Here is a 23,983-nt window from a genome sequence, read left to right as displayed (position 1 = left end):
TTTTTAAAAGGAAAAAAAAAAAAAAAAAAAAAAAATCAGTACACTACAAATCAAATTCTTCTGTATATTAAATTCTGTTCAGCAAAATAATTAAGTCATGTAATTATGTGACAATTATTTTGCTGAACAGAATTTAAAGAACAAAGTAGTAGTTATTTATATATACTTGGCTCTTTAAATTAAGAAAGAATTGAAACATATTTAAAAGCTGAAATGCCAAACAGTGACATTGTAAAAAGCTACGTATCTACTTTCTTGTGTGCCTGCAGTCACACCTGCTGCCATTACTAGCTGTGGTTTCAGGAACCACCAACATGAAGCATGGCTTTAATAAACTGTTTACTAAAATCTAGTTAAAGGCATAATCAATAATATAAGCAAATACATTGAAAGCACCAGTGTTAGCGAACAGAAGACCACGAGAATGGAAAAATTGAGCTGAGGGTGGAAATTGCCCAGCAAAGCCTTTGAGTATTGAATACGTTTTATGAGAGGGTGAAAATGCAGTTCAGCTCTCACATTCCTGGCTAAAAGGGCTAAACTAGGAGTTAGAAATAAACCATTCCCAAAATGAGATTGTTAAGTAAGAAAATTATTGACAAAGGCCTATAATGCAAATTAAAGTATATATAGAACAGGGGTGGGCAAAATACGGCCTGTGGGCCGAATCTAGCCCACCAACCGATTGCATCTGGCCTGGGGGCTGGTGGCAGCCAAGTCATAGGATCCAGCCCCCAGGGACCTGGCGGTTCCAGCTGCTACATCATGGCAGGCGGACAGGCATGTCCCAGTCCCGTCCTCAGCTTACACCCCCATGTGCCAGAAGCAGTGCCAGGTGCACGTTGGCATCAGCTGCAGATATGGCCTGCTGGTAACCACCAGGGATTGGGGTAACTGCCCGGGATTGCAGCTGATATGCTGATGCACTGTCACCTTCAGACCTGAAAGGACTCCCCAATCCCCAGGGGGAAGCTGCTGCCTGCATCCACAGCTGATACCAAAGCACACTCAGCACTGCAGCTTGCACATGAGTCAGGAGCGGTGTAAGCTGAAAGGCCATGCTAGAGGTGCAGGATGGCTGGGGGGTTGTGGGGCAAAGAGGAGTGGAGGAAGGCAAGAGGAAAGCAGAAGACAGAGAGATGTGGCCTGCCCATGATGAGCAGCCCAGCACCAGCTGCTACACCAGGCAAAAGCAGGACTCAACAAGCAGGTGCGCTCACCACTTCTGGGGCTCTTCTGGCTGCAGCTGCCCAAAGCCTGCACCAGGACTGCCCTGCAGCTCCTCCCTGCTGCTGCCCCCCTACATCACCTCCAAGCTGTCCTGGAGTGGTGGCAGCAGCAGCAGGGAGGAACCACAGGTAGGCCCAGGCACAGGCTCTGGACAGCAGCCGCCAGAAAGGCCACAAAAGTAGTGAGCACACACGCTGCCAGGTCCTGCTTTTACCGGGCACCCAGCATTGGCCACTGCTGTTCATCATGGGCAGGTCCAGCTGTTTTCCCCTGGGAATTGGGGCACCTGCCCAAGCCCCTCCTTAAGGTAGAAGGGCAGGCCCAAGGCTGAACCTGCTGCCCACAGCCCTATCCCACATAGAGAGGTTAAGTAAGCTGTTGTGGGGGGAAGGGGTGAGTACTACCCTGGCCCATGACAGCTCCCCAAAACTCTGTGGCCCACAAACCCAAATAATTGCCCTGATACAGAATAACTTTTCAGGGTATAACTGCCCTTTACCCACTTCTTTAATTTATTAAATATTAACATTGTATTACTTCTTTAAAACAATATTACAGAAGAAACATCCCTAGCTTATCACTAAAATACAGATTTAAGGATCCTCCTTGGCAATTAAGTTATCAGCACATTATGCAGCCTTACTGGGATCAGAGTCCAGGTCCCATGTCCATAGGCTAGCAGCAAGCAGAACAAAGATAATAGCTTGCCACAGGTAGAAAACAAAAAGTAACTTGCCTCAATGAAACGACCCTCATGTGAAAACAGCACCCATCTCTTCTGATCAAATACTATTTACAAGCAGACCTACTGACTTCAGTGAGACCACTTACATAAGATTAGGCCCCTTGTCTAATCTAAGTCCCTGAGTCAAAGAGCAAAAGATTGGGACTGTAGCTGTAATGCAAAAAGTAATTTTAGCTTTCTAAATATAGCCGACACACATTACATTTTCTTTAACCCAGTTCAAGAGTACTGACTGTTAATTCAACAAATGAGTACCAACTGTTTGGAAGCACAATCTACCTACAAGATAATCCTATGACTTTAGACTAAAACATTTCTGAGGTGGTTAAGCAGTCAGCCCATATAGATAGGTAGCACATAACCTAGAAATGATACTGCAAGCTGTTCAATTTATTCAAAGCATTTTCATTTACAACAGAATTCACAAAGCTTTGCATTTGTATTTTCCCCAAAATGTGCATGTTCATATTATTTAAAAAACACAATGCACAAGCAGCTGTTCTAAAATATGCTAAAAACCTAACTTTTGAAAACGTGAAATTTCAAAAGGTCTCACACTAAATCTTCCCTACCATCTTGGACTGCCAAAAGTCACCTGAAAGATAAAACGTCAAGGCAAACTTAAAAAGTACACAAAGCCTGTACAAAAAGTTACATACCTTAAAAAACTGAAGCCTCTCTCTATTCCTACCAAATTCCATCTCCTGGTTTTTTAACACTGTTTCAGGCCTACAATGAAATTAAAATCAATCGATTAGCATCAGAATCTTGTCTTGGATTATAAACAATGAGATTTGCTTTTTGCTTGATTAAATGCTCATTCATTGGTACAAATGAAAAATTAATCTGAAACATTTTACTGGAATGCCCAGAAGAATTTCTTCCTAACAAGGAAGTCAGGAATGAGGAAAATGTTCCCTGAAAAAACAGTGGAGCAAGGGGCTGGTCTTCTCATCAAGCACAGCAAAATTGAGATGGCTTTTCAGCTCTGATGTGCCTGAAGCAAGTAAGCTCAAAAAACTCATTAGAAAAAACACTTTTCTCAGCATGCCAGGAACAAATTACTACTGTCATTTAAGGAAGGTATTTGTCCTAATATTTTTAAAGGTTGCTTAGCTCAACCAGTTAAATGTTGGGAAAAAACTGTGTCTGATTCATGTCACAGAGGTCAAAAGAGATATATTTATCTTCATCTCTAGTTCTAACTGGAAACCCAACAAAATACTGGCAAACTTACTTGTAGAACCTCCAGAATTTGTATTTATTGATTCACAGATGCTTTTACTATACATAATCAGGCTCTGAATACAACAGCAGTTGATTAATTTTCATGCATGTTTAGAATGAAAGCCATCTTTTTAATAAACCAGAGTGAAATGCACTGGACTGTGAGATTTTCAAACTATTTTTGGCTTCTCTGAAACTGAGTTTTTGTAACAAAGACAGAGGGGGAAAAAAAAAGGCCCATGGGTCTCCAGTTGATCTACTACAGAATCTTTCCCCTTTTCTTTCCAGCAGTGTAGGAAGGCCATATTGGTATACTGTCTTGGAAAGCCCTAAGGGATAGTCATCACCACTCAAGCTGCAGCTTAAAGAATGCCACTGCTGAGAGAAAAAGACATACAGATGCTAGCAAATCCATGCTGCTGGAAATAACATTTAAATTTTTCTCATCACATTACTTGTGCTTGCTTCAGGCACATATAGAAGGGGATGGTTTACAACATTTCTATAAAATTAGCAATACAATCAATACACTGTATTGCTGCAGGTCTCTCTTTGATACCACTTAAAAATCCTAGAAATGTCATCCAACTGAAGACAAGGACATGGTCAATCTATCAGAGAAAATAGGCGACAGCTGAAAGGTGAGGGTGATTATATACAATTGTCATAGATGAAGTGGTGCAAAAGAACCTATAAATAATGCTGAACCTTGGGAAAAGGTGAGCAAATGACGCCTCTGGGGACTGTCACATAAGGCCAAGATTTAATGCTGAATTTCCATGCAATGACGGATGGACTAAAAGTCCACATCCAGACAAGCACTGCCCTGTGATACGAGGCACAGACCTGTCTGCGGTGTTACACACTGCACATTCAGGTGTTCTCTGCTGCAAGGTAGCAACATGGGGAACCCAGGAAAAAGAAAAATGTAGGGCAGTGCACAGTAGCACTGTGGGCTGCCCAAACCCAGAGCCTGGTCAGCTGAAGCAATGCTCCAGCTGCCAGCCAGGCTATGAGCAGCAAGATCACCATGGTTCCACCTCCCCAAGACCCCCAGGCAAGGCTGTTAGGGCCAGCACAGTTGTTGGCCCCAGCCTTCCCTACCCCATCTGGGATAACCTGCCACACACCAGAGGGTGAATGGCACAGGCACTGCCCAGAGACAAGTAGCATCAGTACAAGGTGCACCACTGCTTCTTGTCCCCGGGGAAACAAACATCTATGCTTGTGTGGATGCAGCCAAAGAGTTTTTAGTGTCCTGGGGGTTAATACAGAGGCCACGTTCTTAGCTGGATTAGGGATGTCCAGAGGAAAGGAGTGTTGACGGAATCCTTAAAATCTTCTGCAAGACAGTCGAATGAGAACCAAAAAGAAACCGGTGTAAAATCTGTAAGTGTTGCAATGGTGCTTCAACTTAAGATTTACTAATCTGCAGAGTAACATCTCTGTACTACCACTGTCCTCACAAGAAAATAAGACAAGTCTCTAACACAGATTTAAACTGACAATCACAGACGAGATGAATAACTCTTTCATCTAAGCTGCTCTACATCTTGGCAGAATGATCCATTTTAGGCTTACTTAAGTTTCTGCCATGTTAGACATCTTCCTAAATGTTCAGTGTTTGGTTGGTGTGGGAAAAGCAGCTTTGTGTTAAATGTACCTCTGCATCATCTCCATGAGCTGCCATGAGCATTCAAAATGACAAGGACCTGTAGAATTTAAGGTGCACTGTTTTCAGAGGACTGGCAGCTTATATGTGTGTGGTAACTTTTGATATAGGTGTTTTGGAGTGACACAAGTGAAGTGACACTTTTAGAGTGGCACAACTGTTTTGCTCAGCTTTAAGCTAAAAAATTCCCTTCCCACCCAGCCCCCCAAACAGTGAAAATTAAAAATCTTGGGCTAGGACACATTATCCACTAAAGGGATCCATTCTATTCAGTAAACACATCAATTCCATCTTTTACTGTAGGGAGTTACTAATAAAAGTAGAGCAAAGCATTTCATACTCAGGCACTGGTTGAAGATGAAAAGGACAGAGGATGGGCGTGTTCTCAATCTGTGCAGAAAACTGTCCTGAGTTACGACTCGATTCTCCAGCACTACACGGCCCTTTGCAGCCAGTCTGGCCTCTGCAGGGTAGCTTCCGAGGCTGCACTTTCAGTGGTGAAAGTTTTGCCAATGGTTTCTGTAAGTCACCTCCTCCAGGATTTGGAGCATTCTGTATCGCACTGTCATTGTAAACAGAAAATAAGGTAGAACAAAAAACTATTTTTCTGTTGCAAAACACCTCAAATTATTAATATGCCTAAAGGTAAAACTGTATTTTAATAACTACCCTGATGCAAAATAAAGTTGCATTGAATAGATTTATCACCAGCTGTACTCCTTGGTTAACTAACAAAAGAAGAGATTTTAATGACTGTGTCAGGATTTTTAAAAAGCTGTATTCCCAGATTCATAAACAATCCACTGCCTTTGTTTGTACCAACAGAAAATGAATTTACTGACAGGGCACAGTAAAGGCCCATCAGGTTACACAAGGTTTGAAGTAAAAAATAAAGGTTTCATCCGAGTAATGGGTTAGGGACCATGTTTAGTTTTACTCAATGGCAGCATCATTGACATCACTAAATTCAGAGTGAATTGTTTACTGCTGAAGCCCGCTCAGAGAAACTACCACACTTTGTACGGGTGCTTTCTGAAATTAGAGCTCAAGGACTAAAGTAATAAACATTTATAACTACAGATATAAAAGGTACTTTTGAACCAAGAGGCAAAAAACAAAACAAAACAAAAAACACACTAATTAAACACTATTTTGAAGAACACCTATGTACACTACCTATATTTATACTATATATTCAATCTTTACATGAACCCATTGAAAAAATGCATTGTGAAAGGGTTTGATTTTTTTAATCTCTAATGGTTAGAAGTCAATAATTTGCCACTTTGGTAAATAAGGTCATCAATGTTTTAGCTGCCCTAGTAATAACAAGAATGCCTTACAGCTATGCAGCGTCAATACACTCACTGTATTGCCTCACATTGCTTCTTGCCTAAGTATAAACTCAGTCTGTGGTGCTCAGGCCAGTGGGAAATGGAAGCCTGAACTGAAAGCTACAGAAAGCGTGTAGACCTCTATAGGAAAGGGCCCCATCTCTCCCTCTAGCAGATACTGACAGATTCCTACAAGTTTCCCAATACTAAAAACTAGAAGACCTAGATTTATCATTAGAAATCAGCATACATTTGAGACTTCTCGCCAACATCTGACCAGTTTGAAAATTTCACATTAGACTTAGTGTAATTTGGGCTTTTTCTTCCAAATATGTGGAAAGAAAAACAAAAGCAGCAGACTTGCATAGAAGCTGCATTACAAAAATAATTCTAATTTCACAGCTATGTATTCTTGTTCAGAAGAATGAAAAACAAACATAAAAAGGAGGTGATATTTGTACTTAAAAATCCAAATACAAAACAGACAAAAGCCCTGTTTTATCACAATGTTTCTGACCTTTTTCATTGCCTAATAGGTGTACATTATCTAAAGTGCATCATCTACTGCAACAGGGGTGCTGTGGGGTGTCAGTTAGCACTGTTAGGTGTGAAAACATGATTCACAAAATACACCCAGAGATTTCAGATAAGAATTCAGTGTTAAAACCATTTTGACCTGCTGAGATATTTCTAAGTTATTTGTAACAGAAAAACTGGTTTATTATTTATCCAGTCAAGAAATGAGTGTAAATTAACAGCTGGCTTGTTCCAAAGGGTGCTTTGAGTATAATGAGGAGTGCTTGGGGTCTAAAGAGTGTCAAGAACCACTGATCTACCAGAACGTAAGGAAAATTCAGCTGCTCATGACCCCCATGGTTCAGGGCCTGTGCTGTCACAGCCTGTTCCTTCCTAGCTCACCTGAGACTTGACTTGAGAATGTCACTTATATGATGAAGAAGCTCTTCCATTTGTGCATGCCTGCAACCTGTGTTCCCCATCTTGACAAGCTAGTCCGCTGAGCTCAACTGAGATTGGATGTCAGACAGTAGTATTATCATGCGTCTAGAATTGTTTTCACATGGGAGCAATAGGCTACAGTCGGACCTAGACAGGTTACAAGGGTGGGCGGATGAGAACAGGATGGGATTCAACACTGACAAGTGCAAAGTGATGCACCTGGGGAGGAACAACCGGCACCATACCTATAGGTTGGGGAACTCCCTTCTTGTCAGTACAGAGGCAGAAAAGGATCTTGGAGTCATCACTGACTCCAAGATGAACATGGGTCGGCAGTGTGGGGAAGCAGTCAGGAAGGCCAACCACACCTTTTCATGCATCCACAGATGCATCTTGAGCAGGTCCAAGGAGGTGATCCTCCCCCTCTATGCGGCACAGGTCAGGCTGCAGCTGGAGTACTGCGTCCAGTTCTGGGCGTTGCACTTCAAGAGGGATGTGGACAACATGGAGAGGGTCCAGAGGCGGGCCACTCGTATGATCAGGGGGCAGCAGGGCAGGCCTTATGAGGAGAGGCTACAGGATCTGAACCTGTTCAGCCCCCAGAAGAGAAGGCTGAGGGGAGATCTAGTGGCCTGTCACAAACTAGTAAGGGGGGATCAGCAGGCACTGGGGAAGTCCCTGTTCCCCCAGCGCTGCCAGGAGTGACCAGGAATAATGGTCACAAGCTGGTAGAGGGTAGATTTAGGCTAGATATCAGGAGGAGCTACTTCACGGTCAGGGCGGCTAGGGTCTGGAACCAACTTCCAAGAGAAGTGGTGCTGGCCCCTACCCTGGAGGTCTTTAAGAGGAGGTTAGATGAACACCTGGCTGGGGTCGTTTGACCCCAGTACTCTTTTCTGCCATGGCAGGGGGTCGGACTAGATGATCTACTCAGGTCCCTTCCGACCCTAGAAACTATTAAACTATGAAACATATGAGGATATTTAACAGTACAGATCTCTTTCTTGCATAAACATTTATCATCATTTATTTAAAAATTAATACATAAGATTTCCATAACTGTTACAGCCTATATTTCTTCTACCAACATAGCAGAAAATAAATGTGAGATTAAAAACCCTGACCACCACTTGAAAATTAGAGTGAATTGGATATTAATTTTAATACCATTTACTGAAGTCAATCTGCAAAGAATGGTCAACAGTGAGATCAGTTGGGCATGCAGGATAGACTTTCATAGGATCTCCTCCAAGAATTTTCACTGCTTCCCTCATGGCAGCAAAATCCACCATTGCAGGAATTCCACTAACAAGGAAGAAACAGAAAAAAACCCCAACACTTAAGCTGCATTATGTATCAACAACTCACTAAAACCAAACTATTTAAATAAGCTTGTTTCCAATTCATCCTACACAGGTGCATATTCTCTCATAACTACAGAATATGTAATTATTTCACTCTGTATAATACATTTTAAAGAACATTATTTTTAGTTGGATTTGTTAAAATTCTAATATAATAAAGGGCTTAGTCCATCTGTTTGTCTGTCCATAATGCTCTTGGAGCACTCTGACTGGTTACTGAAACAACCAATCAGATTGCTCCATGAGCGTTATGGACAGGAGGCAGCAGCAGCAGAGCACCACCATGATGGCAGAGACAGAGGGGGCAGAGCAGGGAGGGCCAAGGCCAGTAATGCTGGCCAAACCACCACCACCCCCTGCTCCTTGGAGGTGGCGGCAGCACAGAGTGCTGGCAGAGGGGGACAGAGGGGCATCCTTCCCCCCACCCCCGCTCCGGGAACAGCAGATGCCAGATAACAAAATACACCAGTTACTTGAGGTAACCCTGGCCACCGCTTCATAGGCTGCGTCTGGGGCGTCCCTCCACACCTCCTGCAGCATCACCGCCCCTCCTGCAGGGCCTGCAGGACAGGGAGGCAGGTTCCACACAGCCCTGCACAGCCTGTTATGCCCCTGGGCTGTGGGGGCTCAGCAATGCAGGCTGCTTTGCCCTAAGCCATGGGGGCGAGGAGAAACCAGAAGTGCCACGGTGGGCACTTTCCATTTCACTTTATCTTACAAACCGGCACGCCAGTTAGCGGAGCATGCCAACTTGTAAGATGCCGGATAACAGCACTTTTACTGTATATGCAATAAAAATGATTGATTTCCATTATGGGTACACCCATAAAGATTTTCTTGCCCGATACCAATAGCCAATTATTAACCATGCATATTGGCCGACACCAATCCAATAGGCAATTTACCGGAATGCAATCTGGCAGCTTAGCGAGCAGCATCCTGTCAGGAAGTCGGGGCAGGGGAGGGGGGAGAGAAGGGCAGTGGGGTGTGCACCCATGGTGAGGGAGAGAGTGGGCCTGGGGAAGGTGCTGCCCAGCCAGGGCAGTGAATAGGAACCCCAGTGCCAGGAGCAGGATGGAGACATGAGTGGCTCATCCAGGGGTCACAGGGGTGGCTCCCTGCTGCTGCGTACACCTTTAAGGGAGGCATGAGGGGCATGTGCCCCCCTGCATTTGTGTGCAGGGTGGCGGCAGGCTGCCTGCTGTGGGCTCAGGGCCAGAGCCTGCACCAGCCTCTTCCCAGTGGGGAGGCTGGGCCAGGGCTGAGAGTGGGGCAGGCTCACCTGCAGAGGGCAGGTGGTGGTGGTGCTAGGAGTGGGGGGCTACAGGGAATTCTGGGGTGGCTATAGCCCCCCAAATTCCACCCCCGCTCAGGGCACTCCACTCTGCTGCCTTTCCCTCAGGAGCCCTGCACTCCAGGGTAGGCAGAAGATGCACAGCCAGCCCAGGACTCCTGAGGGAAAGGCAGCAGAATAGAGTACCCTGAGCAAAGACGGCACTGGGGGAGTTTCGGGGGCTATAGACACCCCAAAATTCCCCATAGTCCCTGCTCCCAGTGCCTCCCACCCTGAGCACAGCCCCAGCCCAGGCCTGCCCCTCCCCCGCAAAAGGCTAGCACAGCCCCTGGCCCAGAGCCTGAAGTGGATAGCCCACCTTCACCCTGTACATACCCCCATTCCTCTGCCAGGGGTGTGCACAACAGCGGGGAGCCACCCCACCCTACCTCCCCACCCCACACTGTATCCCCTTGGATGAGCCACCAGTGGTCACTCCCACTCCCAGGGTTCTATTCCCCATCCTAGCTAGGCAACCCTCTTCCCCCCCCCCCCCCCAGTCACCATAGGGGCCTTTACCTGCCCCCCCACGCCTCTTCTCTCCCCAATGCCCCTTTCCCCCCTGTCCCTCCCTCCCTCCTGCAGATTTACCAGAAGATCACTGCTCTCCAAGCTGCATTCCTGACTGCATACATGGTGCATATGGCATTTATCGATGATACTACTGGCCAAAAAAAGCTGATTGCCGATAATGTTAATTTTCCTGTTACTGGTGCCAGTCCAATAGTTGGCTACTATTTGTTTTCAAACCAGAGAAAAAAACTAGTAAGATCAGTGTACACTACACTAAAATTCTGAAAATCAAATGTTAAATTGAATAAAGAAAACACATCACTTACGTAAAATCTTGAAGGAGAACCCTGGCAGGACAGAAGGGCACTTCAACATTGTTCTGTTTTGTTTTCCAGTCTAGAATGTTCAGAACATCTTCCTTTTTAACAAAGAAGCCATCACAGTTACGGACAGCAGCTTCCAACAGTACCCGTACAGTGTAAGGCAAATTATCTAAGTCAAGACAAAGTAACTACATTAATCAATGGAATATTTGTATCGGATTATGGTTTAATTATTAATATCTTACTATACTAAAAGAGATTTGTAAATTGCAGCAGTGAAACTCACCAACTTCTTTAAAGCATAGGAATGAAATATAGTTTAACTAAACATTAAATTAACCGATATGCAGAGTGGTAAAGAAAGGAAGAAACAGAAAACAGAGCAGCAGATTAGACAGGGAGCACAGGACAGGGACCAGAAAGCAGAGTGGCTGATCAAGCAAGAGAATGGGATTAGAGTGATACTCAGGGAGTGCCACTAGTTTATAGTGCCAAAAAGGCTGACCCCTACTACCTTAAATGCACATCAATGAATAACAAGTCACCTCCTCCAGGCATATGGCAGAGTTTTGTGAGAGAGCCAAACGAGACAAGAATGGGTTAATGAACCAGAGAAAGGACAGTACACTGCACAAACAGGATAAGATAAAGGCTTGTACATGCTTGCAAGAGAAAGATGTATGGAATGTCAAGGCTGTTCCTAATCACAAAGCAAGAAGAGCAGAACAAGGAGACTTTTTTGCACTATTCAGTTGTAGAAACCACATTTTACACTTAAAATTTGACCATTAAATTACAGTGGGATATCAGGTTAGATTTTAAATGCTAGAATACAGAACACTATGTGCAATCTTGCCTAAGGTTACATTAAATGGTGACAGCAAGACAAGAAATAATTTCAAAGGAGAGCTTCAAAGCAGGAGAAACCTGGATGCTTAATTGAACAGTTTAATTTGATGTTACTTTGGATTAGGTTAAAGACTGGAGGACACTTTCAAATCAAGAAAAATATAGGGACTTGAAAAAAAAAAGAGAAAGGTTGTCAATCACCATTGAGGGTTTTAAGGAGACCTTCTTGGGTACTCAATTAGAATGCGAGTCAGTTACTTCTTTTCCAAACATAATTCCATTTAGTGCAAGTCAGGGGGACAAAAGGCAGAATAAAAGCAATGGGAAAAAAACATAAGGAGAGTGAGCTAGCTGCTCAAAAGGTTTCAAGTATAATTGTTTTTAGCTCCAGAGACCAACGCTAAAAATCTGAATGAAGGTTAACAGATGTATGTACCGTCTTAGCCTACTGCACAGAGTCTGCCACCTAAACTGTGACTGCAAAGTTTGCCTGCTTAATTTAGGTTAGATACATTTACAGTAATTGACTGGTATAGTTCCTTTCTCAATAATGCAAACAAAAATAAGCAGTATAAAAATCGGATTAAAAGTGCATTTGAATATGATGAGATATCAAACACACTACATTCAATATTCAAATTACCAGAAAACAGTTTAGTATCCCTAATGGCTGTGTTCTCCCCTGGGGTTAAAACTACGAGATCTCATTTGTGCTTCTAGCTGTATGTAGGGTAGCCTAAGACTGACATAGACAGAACAAGACTTTTTAGCTTCAACCATATATATGGCTGCCATTTTCCTATAAACAAATACCTATGCTCTCAGTTTAAATATGCAGATGACCAGATTCCAAAAAGTTAGAGCAAAATATATCAATTAACTCTCGCTTTAAAGATCACAACTATAAAACCATGCACAATCTGATACTTCACACAAGCATGTAACCAGCGATCAGAAAGACAGTAGGATAAAAAATCCACAGGCAACATCCAGGATGAATAAACTGGTTAGAAATCCAGTCTGTGATTGAGAAGCTAAGATTCCTACTAGTATGGTGTCCCGTAACCCTGCTTTGGAACACTTTAACACTCCTCTCTAAAGGACTTGAAGCTATCCACATTTGCTAATAGAGAAAAAATTCCCCTTCACCCCTCAGAGTATTTTCAATTGTTGGATCAATTCTACATCTCCTCAGTTTCAATTTTCAGTCCTTCTCTCTAAGTAGCTCTAGTGACTTTTGCAGTTGCTCATAGGTTTCCCAGGTGTACAGAGAAGGTGATATAATACTGCTTATTTTCATTGCTATCATCTAGGTCCTAAAAATTGACTGTTTTTGTTACTTCCACTCTGCCATTGATGCTTGGTAAAACTATGAATAAAGGCAGTGAAGAGGTCTCCCAGCAGTTTGTGCACAAGATGATATTTGCTGTTAAAAAAAACTAGCTGTTTTTAAGTGTAGTCTTAAATGCTGCAAATTGATGAAATAGAAAGCATTTTCCAAGAAGGAAGTTATAAACAAATTTAAAGCAAACCAGAAGTAATTTATTAGTGAAAAAATACATACGTAAATTTAAAATGAAACATTATTTCCTATTTCACAGGGTGACACATCTTCAGTTATTCTATATTGTGCAATTGTTTTGTCTTATTTCCTAACTAGACTCATGACAAATCTCCAAGAGTCAGCATAAACATAATGCTACTTAATCCAGTAATTTGTCTGCAGAGAGAAACATTCATCTACATCAAAAGGACTATTCACACAGTTTAACTCAACTGATCCCTCTGTAGCAGTTACACCAGAAGCTATGGCCTACCTGCCACACGTTAATCAGAGGGACAGTTATCTACCATGTGGAATTGCTGAAAAGAACAGAAACATGATCATGGGAAGCAGGGCAAGAGAGGTAAGAGTAAGAGCAATGGTGGTATTAAACATATTTGGCTTTAGAAAAGACGACAACAACAAAACTAAGTGTAGTCACAGCTAATTAGATGATTCAGTTGAGAGAGAGCTAAAGAAGCATCAACAGTATACCAACGGGGAACTCCATGAAAAAGCTTTCACTGGACCTGTTTGGCTCTACCTAGTTTCATGGACATCACGTTCTCCCAGAAATTATGACTGTTTAGAGTAAACAACATTTTACGTCTGTTATATAACTGCTACAAGTTCATGTCAGTCAAAACTTTTCTTCATATGGCAAGTTAATAGAGCTTTCATTTTATTTGGTCAGAGAGTCACTGCTTAATTCTGTAACAAAAGCGCTGGTCATGTTGCACAGTAGAAATGACTGGATTTATGTGAAAGCTCAAGAACATCTTTGCCTTTCTATTAGCAGAAAATGCTTCTGTGAGGCATCTTTTCTTTATCTGACTGAAGCTAGTTTATTAATAAAACATAAAACAGCAGTAAGCTTGCATCAAACCTGCTGAAAACAACATAGCCACTCCTGCATCAGACAGCATTTCACAGCAGTAAATGGGTGCAAGTTTATTAAATGAAAATCATATTATATATTAAAAATACTATTTACCATACTTGGTGCCTCCAAGTTTAGGGACATTGTAAAATTTCTTTTCTGGATTGTCATTTAAACTTTCAATTAAGTACTGGAACGGGCATTCTGAAAAACAATGCAAGCATTACGAAATAGAGAGGAGAGATACTGTAGTGGCTCAGGCACTGACTTGGGATTCAGAAAACTTAAGTTTTAATTTTAACAGTCTTCTATTCCACCACAGACCCTCCCAGGAATAAATCACTTGTGAATGGATTTTTTAAAGGGTATTTTGGAAGCTAGTGATGCAGACAGGCACTGAGTGGGATTCTGAGAGGTGCTCAGCAAGTTAGGCCCTTACAGGCTTTTAAAAAAATATATCACAAAGAGTCTCTCCATTTCTTTAGGAACCTAGACATATTTATGATGTGGCCCTTATACCTGGAGTCTCAGTTCCCCCACCTGTAAACAGGCTTATTAGCATGTTCTACTTCCGCAGAATTTAATATATTAAAGAATAAGTGTTGCTCAGATACCATAGTAATAGGGGCACCAGCACCTAGCAAGCAAACACACACTTCAGTAAAGGCCTTACTTAAAAAGCAAAGATAACTACTATTTTACATATTTTAACTATTTTTTCTACAGAAAGAATGTGTCCACTCACATAAAAATTAAGATAGATGGACAATATCAATAACATGTTATAGAAATGCCTACAGAGTCTGTATATTGCATATTGATGGAATGTAAATTTGGATTAAACCCCCCTAAAAACAGATTCCCTCTCCCCACCCCATCATTCAGGCACTTATGAGGAAATGAATGGGAAAGATGTGCAGGTGTGTAAGTATTTTGTGGGCTGCCCCTCACCCCAGGCACAGCAGGGAGCCAGCACCCAGCAAAGTCCCTCCAACCCCGGCACAGTTATGGGGGGGTGAGGCAGTGCTGGGCCTTGGGCTTTCCAGATGCCAAATCCTGTCTCGGCTGCATCTCGCCACGGGCCAACGCAGCTCAGGGAGGCCGCGGCCACAGCACGAGACGGGCCTGGCCGCGGGGAGGGGGCGATTCCACCACTGGGGAGCCTGGAGCGGACCCCGAGGCCGCCCCGCGACCAGCTCGGCATCCGCTCTAACCTGGCACCCAGGAGGGGGCAGCAGGAAAGGGCCCCCCCCACCGTTGCTCGGGGCGGCCGCACCGGAACAAAGCGCGTGGGCGGCGTCGGCGACAAAGGCCCGAGAGTGGGGGGGAGCCCCGGGGACAGGACGGGCAGAGCCGCGAGCCCGGGCCGAGCCGAGGGGGTCGCAGCGGGCAGGACCTCAACACGGGGGCGGCCCGCTCTGCCCCGCGCTGACCTGGCCTGACAGGGTCCATCGCCGGTGACCATATTAACTCTGCGTGAGGAGGGGGAGACGGGAACGAGCCGCGGAAGGCACCGGGGCCAGCGCCAAACAGCGCGAGACTCGCGGCCTCCCCCGTCGGAACAACCCGCCCGCCGATTGGCTGTTGGAGCTCGCGCGAGAGCTCAACTCCCAGCAATAAAGGAAACAGGGGAAGAATCTCGCGAGAGGCGTAGGGGTGGAGCAAGGCGGTCCTCTGGCGCTCTCGCGATAGGTCGCAACTTGCTTGTGGTGGTGGGGCTGCCCCTTAGCGGGGGCTGGGCATTACCCGGGGCTCTGGTGTCGCTCCGGGCCTTCCTGCTCTAGGAGGGACAGGGGCTGCCTTGTTTTGGCCCTTGAGGTGCATCAGCCCAGGCCCCAGCCAGGGTCACTGATGGAAGCCAGATCGGGAAACACCATAGATCTGGGTCCAAGAAGGCAGTTTTCCTTAAGTCTCCCCAGGATAACTGTTCTTCTGGCATGGTTTAGTACCCACGAGGTGTTGGGGCTTAATGCCCATTTTGTGGAAATGGGAGGCTCCTTTCTAGCTTGCTCCTGTGGTCATATGGCCGAGGGCAGGCAAAACTTGGGTACATCTAAACCCCAGCCTCTGGGCTTGGTCCTGCACATAGGATGCCTGCCCAAAGACTTTGGAAATATCTGAAGTCAGAAATATATGGAAATACATGAAGCCAGGTCATTTCCCAGCCAGGTGCGTTGCAGCTGGGAAGTGCTGTCCGAGCCCACTGTGGTGTCTGAGCGCCTGCAAGCAGAAGGCAGGGAAACAACGCACCTTTCTCAACTCAAGCATCTGTGAGCCCAAGCAAAGGCAAAGGCTGAGACGATCCTGGTGTGTGGAGCAGGGTGTTAGATTTGGGGCTCGCAAGAGCTTGTGCTTTTATCTCTTATTTAATTGGCGACTCATGCTGTTCATTAGGTGGAAAGGCACCCTGCTGAAATGGTTCAGTGCTGCCAGAACTTGAGGGTCTTCACCCTCTCCACACTTATTCAGATGCTGATGTTTGGAGGTTTATACCTTTGCAAGCCCACAATTCCAGTAGGCTACCTACTGCTTTTACATTTCCTCCTTTCAGTGTGTGTGTGGGTTTTTTAGAGTTTTTTGTTTGTTTGTTTTTTGGGGTTTTTTGCATTTCATTTTATTATGGCTATATAAAAGGAGAGGGACACCCTTTCGCATACTTTCTGTTCTTATGCATCAATAATGGAAAGTACAGTACATGTTATCACCTATTGTTTGAAATAAGGTTTTTTTGTATCTGCTGTAATGCAGATGTTCTTATTTAGTAAATCTTCCTTCTCTTGACATGTCTTACTGTATACTGAGTGCAGAACTTTTGGCAGAGTTAAGGGATCCTCATAAACAACGCTTTGTCAAATAGAATTAGCAGATACACCTGTAGGCTTTTATAACCTCTTATGAGTCTTGTAGCCTTCTATCCATACTATATTCATAAATCATTTACATGGGTCATTCCAGTGAAGTGAGTGCAATTCATGGGCTAGCCCATGAGAAATATAAAACTCTTCTACCCATTTTCATCATCAGCAAGTATAAGATGCTAGATAGAACCAAGCAAAACTATACTGGAAATTCTTCCCTTTCCAAACCTAAAGCATTCAAACAAAAAAAAGAAAAGGAAAAGATCTGGGCAAATGGGGAGAGTCCAGAGAAGAGCAATAAGAACAGGGAGGGGTGTGGAAACATGGTCTGTCAGGGAAGGCTGAAAGAACTAGGTCTGTTTAGCAGAAAAAGAGAGAGAAAACTGGGGAGGTGAAGACATTGAATATGGAGGTGGAAATGTTTTCCTACATGTAAAAGTTTATAGACCACAATAAATTATTTTTTGTGTTTACTGGTAGCAAGACAAAATGCAATCAGCTTTGCTTGCAGCAAGGGAGGTTACATTTGATGTTGGGACTTTTTTTTCTAGTCATCAAGATAGTTAAGCACTGAAGCAGAATGCCTAGAGAGGCTGTGGAATCCACTGGAGACTTTAAGAGTTTAGAAAACGTCTTTCAGGCACCATCCAGATATAGTTAATCCTGCTTCATAATGGACTTTCTAATGTTCTTGCCCATCCATACAGTCTAATGATGTTCATACTAAACATGTTGTCTTTATTTCTCCTTGCAAAGATTTTTGGCACAGAAACAAAAGAAGTCTGCTAGGACCAGTTTGCCCAGTTTGAGCTTTTTTCTGCTGTTTATCTTGCCACTTCTGACTGCCTCTCAAGTGCTCTACCTGACTAGCTGCTTTTCTCTCACAGCCCCTAAATTATTTCAGAACCTGTCACCTTTGCTAAGGTTAATCCAAAGGCTGATGGCATTTTTCCACTCAGAATCAAGCCAATAGCTTGAGTTTTAGCCACAACAGGAAGCAGTGGAGAGAGCTGATGACTGGTAAGAGAAGTCACTCCCATACTTCCCTGTGCTCAGTGCTTTTATTTCTAACATTTTTCACTGTGCTAGTAACTTCATTGTCGGTTGCAATCAGGCGAGCACTAGCCTCCATGTGGTTTTAAAAGGCTCCACATTTTCACTCCATTATCATTAAACTACAGGTTGGAGGCATAGTGGTCAAAAGGTTGTTGGCTAGTTGTGGTCTCACCATTGGTATATTGACCAAACCATTTGGTCATTAGCAATAGTTTTTAAGAACAGTTACCATTTAGACAAACCTTAGGGCCACACCCATCCCTTCACTTACCCAGTAGAGGAGAAAAGAGCTCATTAATTCTTCCAGCCAAGTTAGACATCTTTGCTGAAAGGTTGGTTGAGGTGGCTGTATTTACTTGTTTTTTCACATAGTAAAGGCAGAAGGCAGCGTAGGTCAGATGCTAATAAAATAGGTTGTTGCACACAAAAGCTCCTGCCTCTCTGAAGCAGCTAGTCAAAGGTGCCTCACTGCCCTGTCTTCTGCCTGACTTCAGACTAATAACAGGTAACTGCTAGGGCTGTGTGAGGCCGGACAGACTTTGGATCCAGAGAAGCTTCGGATGCTTCAGGGTCCAAAGCAGCACATCCAAGTCAAAGCGCTGCCTCGTTCGGCTTCCTGAAGCGGTTCGGAGCTTTTGAAGAGCCTCAGAGCTGCCTCGGAGATCCGGCCATAGGGTATAATGGGGAAACAATAAAATATCTATAACTTTGCTGGTTTTTGTCTGATTTGGATGAAACTTTCAAGGATGGTAGACTCTGCAGAGAGGATGAAAACTGCCAAGTTTCAAGAAGATCGGTAGAGGGGTTTGGAGGCAACTGTACCCCAAATTCTTGAACGCAAAACTACTGTCACATCTATGTGTTACAACACAGGGGGGTCAAAACTGCAGGGCTGGTAGCTCTTACTGAGGCCACAAAGCCTGCCAAGTTTCAAGAAGATGGGTGCAGGGGTTTAGGGGGAACTGCCTCTCAAGCTGCAGACAAGCAAAACTGGTGCCATGGGTGCTTGTGGGACTGGCTCTGTCTGTCCTGGGGTGGGGAGGGGAGCTGCTGTGTTCCCAGTTACCAATCAATCAATCATGATTCACTCAGGGACCAGCTCAATACACAGGACCTAGCTACTACATAAGGACTTAACGTACATCAGTTAGCACCTACAAAACCAAGCTAAGGAGAGGAAAGAATTAACACAGACAATCAACTGCCCCAAGACAGACAGTCTTGGCAGGAGTTTTGTCTGTCAGCAGCCAGGGGTGCAGGGCCCCAGAACCCCCTGCACCGATCTTCTCCACAGCTGGCAGGTGTCACAGCAGGGGCCACCATCCTTGCAGCTGTCACCCTGCTCCGCCTTAGCGCACACAGTGTCACCCATGGTACGAGTTTTGCTCGTCCTCAGCTTGAGGTGCAGTTCCCCTCAAACCCCTGCACCTATCTCCTTGAAACTTGGCAGGCTTTGTGGCCTCAGTAAGAGCTACCAGCCCTGCAGTTTTGACCCGCCTAGCCGTGACAGGAGTTTGGCTTTCAAGAATTGGGGGTACAGTTCCCCCCAAACCCCTGCACCGATCTTCTTGAAACTTGGCAGGCTTCATGCTCTCAGCAGAGGCTACCATTTCTGCATGTTTCACCCAAATCGGACAAAAAACAACAAAATTACAGATATTTCATTGATTCCCCCATTATACCCTATGGCCGGATCTCCTAGGTGGCTCCAAAGCTTTGGCCAGATCGAGGTAGAAACCCAGTGGAGCTCTGGATCGGATCACGGCTATCCAAAGCGGCCAGATCTGAAGCCAGATCAGATCGGATCGCTGCCGACTCACACAGGTCTACTAACTACACCTCTCTGACACAGTATAGTGTAGGTTAGTAAAAGTCTGTGTATTAAATTGACCACCAGAGGGTGTGCTATGACTATAACATAGGCAAATATACAGTAATTAAATAATTAACATTGATCAACACAAATGAATGCTGATGAACTAAAATTAGAGATGCAAAATACATTTTATTAGGCCATAGAAAATACATGTCAATGTTTACAAAACTCATACTTGATTCTATGTTTACTCAATTCAAAGTGGGGAAAAATGAAAGAAAAATAGGAACATCTGACTAGAAGGACAACCTAGGTCATCACCTCCAAACCTCCATGAACACAGGCAGCCATTCAATAGACACTAAGTCAAAAAGTCCACAAAGTCATCCACCTTGACCTCTCTGGCCCTGCAAGCCACAAAGGACTCTCCAACACCTTACTATAAATTGCAGTCTTTGGTAAAAGTAACCCAATGCCTGCAATGTGCCACAGGAAGAGATCTCTGCCAATCTGACTTTGGAAGAATTACTTCCTGACCCCAAATCTGGTAATTGATTTAACTCTGAGTGTATGAGTTCAACACATCATCCAGATATTTGAGAGGTTTCTCAGTATCACTAAGAGTCACAACACACCTTACCCAATCTCTGATGTTTAAATGTATTCAGACATGTAGACATTAACTGTACAGACGCATCTAGAGTGAGATCAGTAAAAGCAGTCATACAGTGTCAGCCAGTCTTCATTAATCAATCAAACCACACTATTACTTCTTCCCTGGGTTAAAACTTGAGTTAAAGATATCCCTTTCCCATAAAATAACAAATTAGAGCTTGTCTATGAGAATATACACGCCTGTAGCTCAAGAAAGCACCCCAGAATCCCTATACCATTCAGTGTGGTCTGCAGTGATTCACAGTTTTCTTGTCTATTATTACTGCCATTTCTCTCACTGGAAAAACAGCACCTGTGGAGACATTTGGATACTGGCAAAAACCTTTTTTGGAAAAAATAGTGTTGAACAAGTTTTACTTCTACCAGTGTTTAGACTTCATTGTTCACAGTTCATCCTCTATAACTGCAGTTGGAGAGAAAGATCTCCACGCATTTTCAATTATTCTCTCAGAATCCATGCAGCTAACACCTTTTTAGATTAATTTAATGTTGACTGCCCTGGAGACTGATAATCTTTTTTCATTCACCAAACAAGAATAACTATGTATTAGCAAATCACTACTCAAGCACTTACGAAGAAAAAAAGGTTTCACGTATGCAAGCACAAACCCATGCATGCACACACACTGTATTGAACTTGTATACAACAGATACCTATGTTTGCCATTCTTTCTATCTGGGAATTAGTCTACAGCAGGACACTGCCAGGCACCTAATGTTAGCAAAGGACTGGACTTGGTAGACCAGGTATTGCCAGTTAGAGGACCAGTTTGTTTTAAATATACTTTGCCTACACCTTGAAACATTATGACAGAACCTGTGGTTTTACAATACCCTTCTTCCATAACAGGAGACTTTTTAGAACACTACAAACACATTTGTACTTTTAATGAAGTGTTGGGACAGAAAAAGTTATATAGATTTTTTATATTAATTCACACAGAAAACTATTCTATTAACTTGCATCATTATCATCATCAACTTACAGTTCTACCTCATGGTTTGTTATGTCTCTGTTAGGATCCCTGAAGCATTAGAAACAAACTGAAGGGTTCCTAGAGTATGTTTATATAGCAGCTTATGCATGGACATGTTTGGCTTCTTTCGGAGTGCTTTCCTAGCTTCCCAGATGTTTTAAGAGGAGCTGAATTTCCCCAGAAAAAACCAAGGTCAGAGTCTTCTAGTTTGTAATCAGAGCTGACTAGCACATGCAATGAAACCCTCTTAGGAAAATAATGTAGTCAAGTGTTCAATGGTTCTTGTTCAAAAGGCTGTTACTGTATTAAATGGATTTTAGCAGTGCCATTTACCATATTTTATTCCCCCAACTTGGAGAATGGTTATTAATACAGGATAAGATTGAAATAAAATCTGACTTCAAATCTCTGCTCCAAATAGCTTGCAATCGAAATAGAGAAGAGAAAAAAAGAAAAGAAAAGAAACACACAACATTTTTAACCTTGCTATCATGCTTTAATGGATTATCCTTTTTCTATTAAAAAAAAGATGAGCGAGAGGCAAATCCCAACTCATTCCTGTCTTCTAACTGAGAAGCAGAAGTGTTTAGAGTGTAGAACTTCAAACTGAGGCTTACGTTCTTGCCCAGGGTGCCTACATGTTCTGTGGGACTGTAAAGTATTTAGAACTTTCATTCATTCCAATTATCACATTTAAGGCAATGGGAGATCCATGTAGAAGGGCTTTCAGAATTGAGCTTGTTTCTTGATCAACCTAACTCATATGCAAAATGGAGTTAGTGATTCATGACTTCTCAAAGAGGTTGCTGCAAAGGATGATTGCTTAATGAAGAATGTTTTGCAAGCCATAAATGGCACTAGCTACAATAGTACAAAGTATTACAAATAGCATTATACATTTCCCTCACTATTTCTGTAATACTGAAGGAAGCTCTATAATTTGTGCACCTGACATGATAAAACAATCTGTCCAGGGAAAGGCAAGGATGTCATTGGTGAATCAATTTAAGTGTGGACAAAGAACTAGAAATTAGACTACACAGAACAATCTCTCAGCAGCAGGAGACAGATAAGATGGGATCTATTGCTAATTTCTATTTATTTTAGTGTTTTGCTTCAGTAAACCAAAATAATAAATAAATAAGCAAAAGCAACTACATTTTTTTTCTACTCAGAAGTGAAGGGTGATGATTAAGGATAACACAATTTGAGAAATCTCTGTAGAATATTTGTGTAAGGAGATACGGTCAGCCCAATCTAGCAAGAGTCTGTAATACACATGAGTAAATCTACAGAGACAGGTAGGACCAGTAATCTACGTGTAGATAAACGATTCCAAAGATGTTGCTCAGGGGCATGTTAGTTTTAAAAAGAATGAAAAGTAGATTTAACAATGACAGCTATCCAACAATAACATGACCAAGTGTTGTAGAGTTATGCTGAACAGAAAGAATTACAATAGCTAGCCCAGCAACACCCAAGGCCAATCTACTGAAATCACTGGTTTGGACAAAATAGGTCAGTACAGAATTTAGTCCTCTTTGACTTGAAGAAGTTCTATGTTAGAAAGATTTAATCTACCCTGACTGAGTTCCCTTGTCACTAATAAATATAAGTTTTGTAGCAGTATGAACACAAACCACTCTTAATGCCACCATAAAGTCTTCAAGAATACCAGTATGAAATTTCTGCTGTAGTATCTTGTAGCTTTAGGCTATTTTTCCTACTGGATCTTGCTCATGAGAGTAGCTAGTGCATATCTGGAAAGAAAATGCATTTTGAAACTGCTAAACTTCATGGCAGGGTGGGAAGAATGGAAGATGGGAAAGGTATCTTATGCAGTTGGCTATAGAAAGTAGTACAGAGTCAAGAGCCCAGTTAGCATGATCAATCTATCCTCTTTAGGATTCTCAGCTTCTCTCAGGAATTAATTCTTCAGGTTGACATTTATGCCCTGGCTTACTTATAACCTATTTATTTTGATTATTTTTCTCCAAAAAAGGTGCTATTTGAGGGAAGTCAATCATTGTTCCCATCTGTTTGTCAACAGATGTACACAAAACTTTACAAAGTATCTCAACAGCATGGCATTAAGACACACTTACTTTCCCATCCTTCAGAGTACTCTCCCTAAGGAGTTCAAAGATGGCCTCTCCAGCTGTTCCAAAGTTCTGTTCAAGAGTATGGTAAGGACCTAGGTACCTGGAAGACTGCTCTTCATTTTGTTGCCTCAGCAATTTTACTCCTCCTCTGAACATACCAAGTTTCCCTGCAGTAATTCAGATAACTTTTAACTGTGAGGAAAGATCTAGTGCAAAAAATCCTACAGCCCAACACCACACATGGATATATGGCACATCTTTAACCAAAAGTTTCCTGATTTTCAGTTGCTGCCATCCCACATACTGGAAAGGAACAAGGCAGAAGGCACTGTTGTGGCAGCAGGCAGCTTTACCTCAATGGAATTTTTTTTACGAGTGATTTCTCTTCTTTTTAGAAGCCATGTCATTGTCATTAATTATTGTCATTCATTTTGAGGAGTGAGCCATTTTACAATAACTAGTGAGAAGCTGGATGTCAGTGTGTGGATATCTTTAAAAGTGTTATCTATTAGTTGTTTCAGGGCTGTTG

General features: G+C 43.1%; 1 protein-coding gene across 1 annotated transcript in view; it reads right to left on the bottom strand.

The window, feature by feature from the left end:
• The window catches only part of IREB2 (iron responsive element binding protein 2), a 40,202-nt gene extending 24,684 nt beyond the window's left edge, over positions 1–15,518 (bottom strand). Inside the window, exons 1-6 of the mRNA XM_019504404.1 lie at positions 15,404–15,518; positions 14,085–14,174; positions 10,702–10,867; positions 8,333–8,470; positions 5,215–5,436; positions 2,635–2,704 (exon numbers count right to left, since the gene is read on the bottom strand). Coding sequence (XP_019359949.1) covers positions 2,635–2,704; positions 5,215–5,436; positions 8,333–8,470; positions 10,702–10,867; positions 14,085–14,174; positions 15,404–15,422 — 705 coding nt within the window. The 5' untranslated portion in view covers positions 15,423–15,518. The remainder of the gene's footprint in view (positions 1–2,634; positions 2,705–5,214; positions 5,437–8,332; positions 8,471–10,701; positions 10,868–14,084; positions 14,175–15,403) is intronic.
• Positions 15,519–23,983: the final 8,465 nt, after the last annotated feature.

The sequence above is a fragment of the Gavialis gangeticus genome, unplaced genomic scaffold (genome assembly GCF_001723915.1).
Source record: "Gavialis gangeticus isolate Ggan-Ray unplaced genomic scaffold, GavGan_comp1, whole genome shotgun sequence".
In the NCBI taxonomy this organism is placed as follows: domain Eukaryota; kingdom Metazoa; phylum Chordata; order Crocodylia; family Gavialidae; genus Gavialis; species Gavialis gangeticus.
The sequence above is the reverse complement of the archived record's forward strand: the minus strand, read 5'-3'. Positions and strand labels throughout refer to the sequence as shown.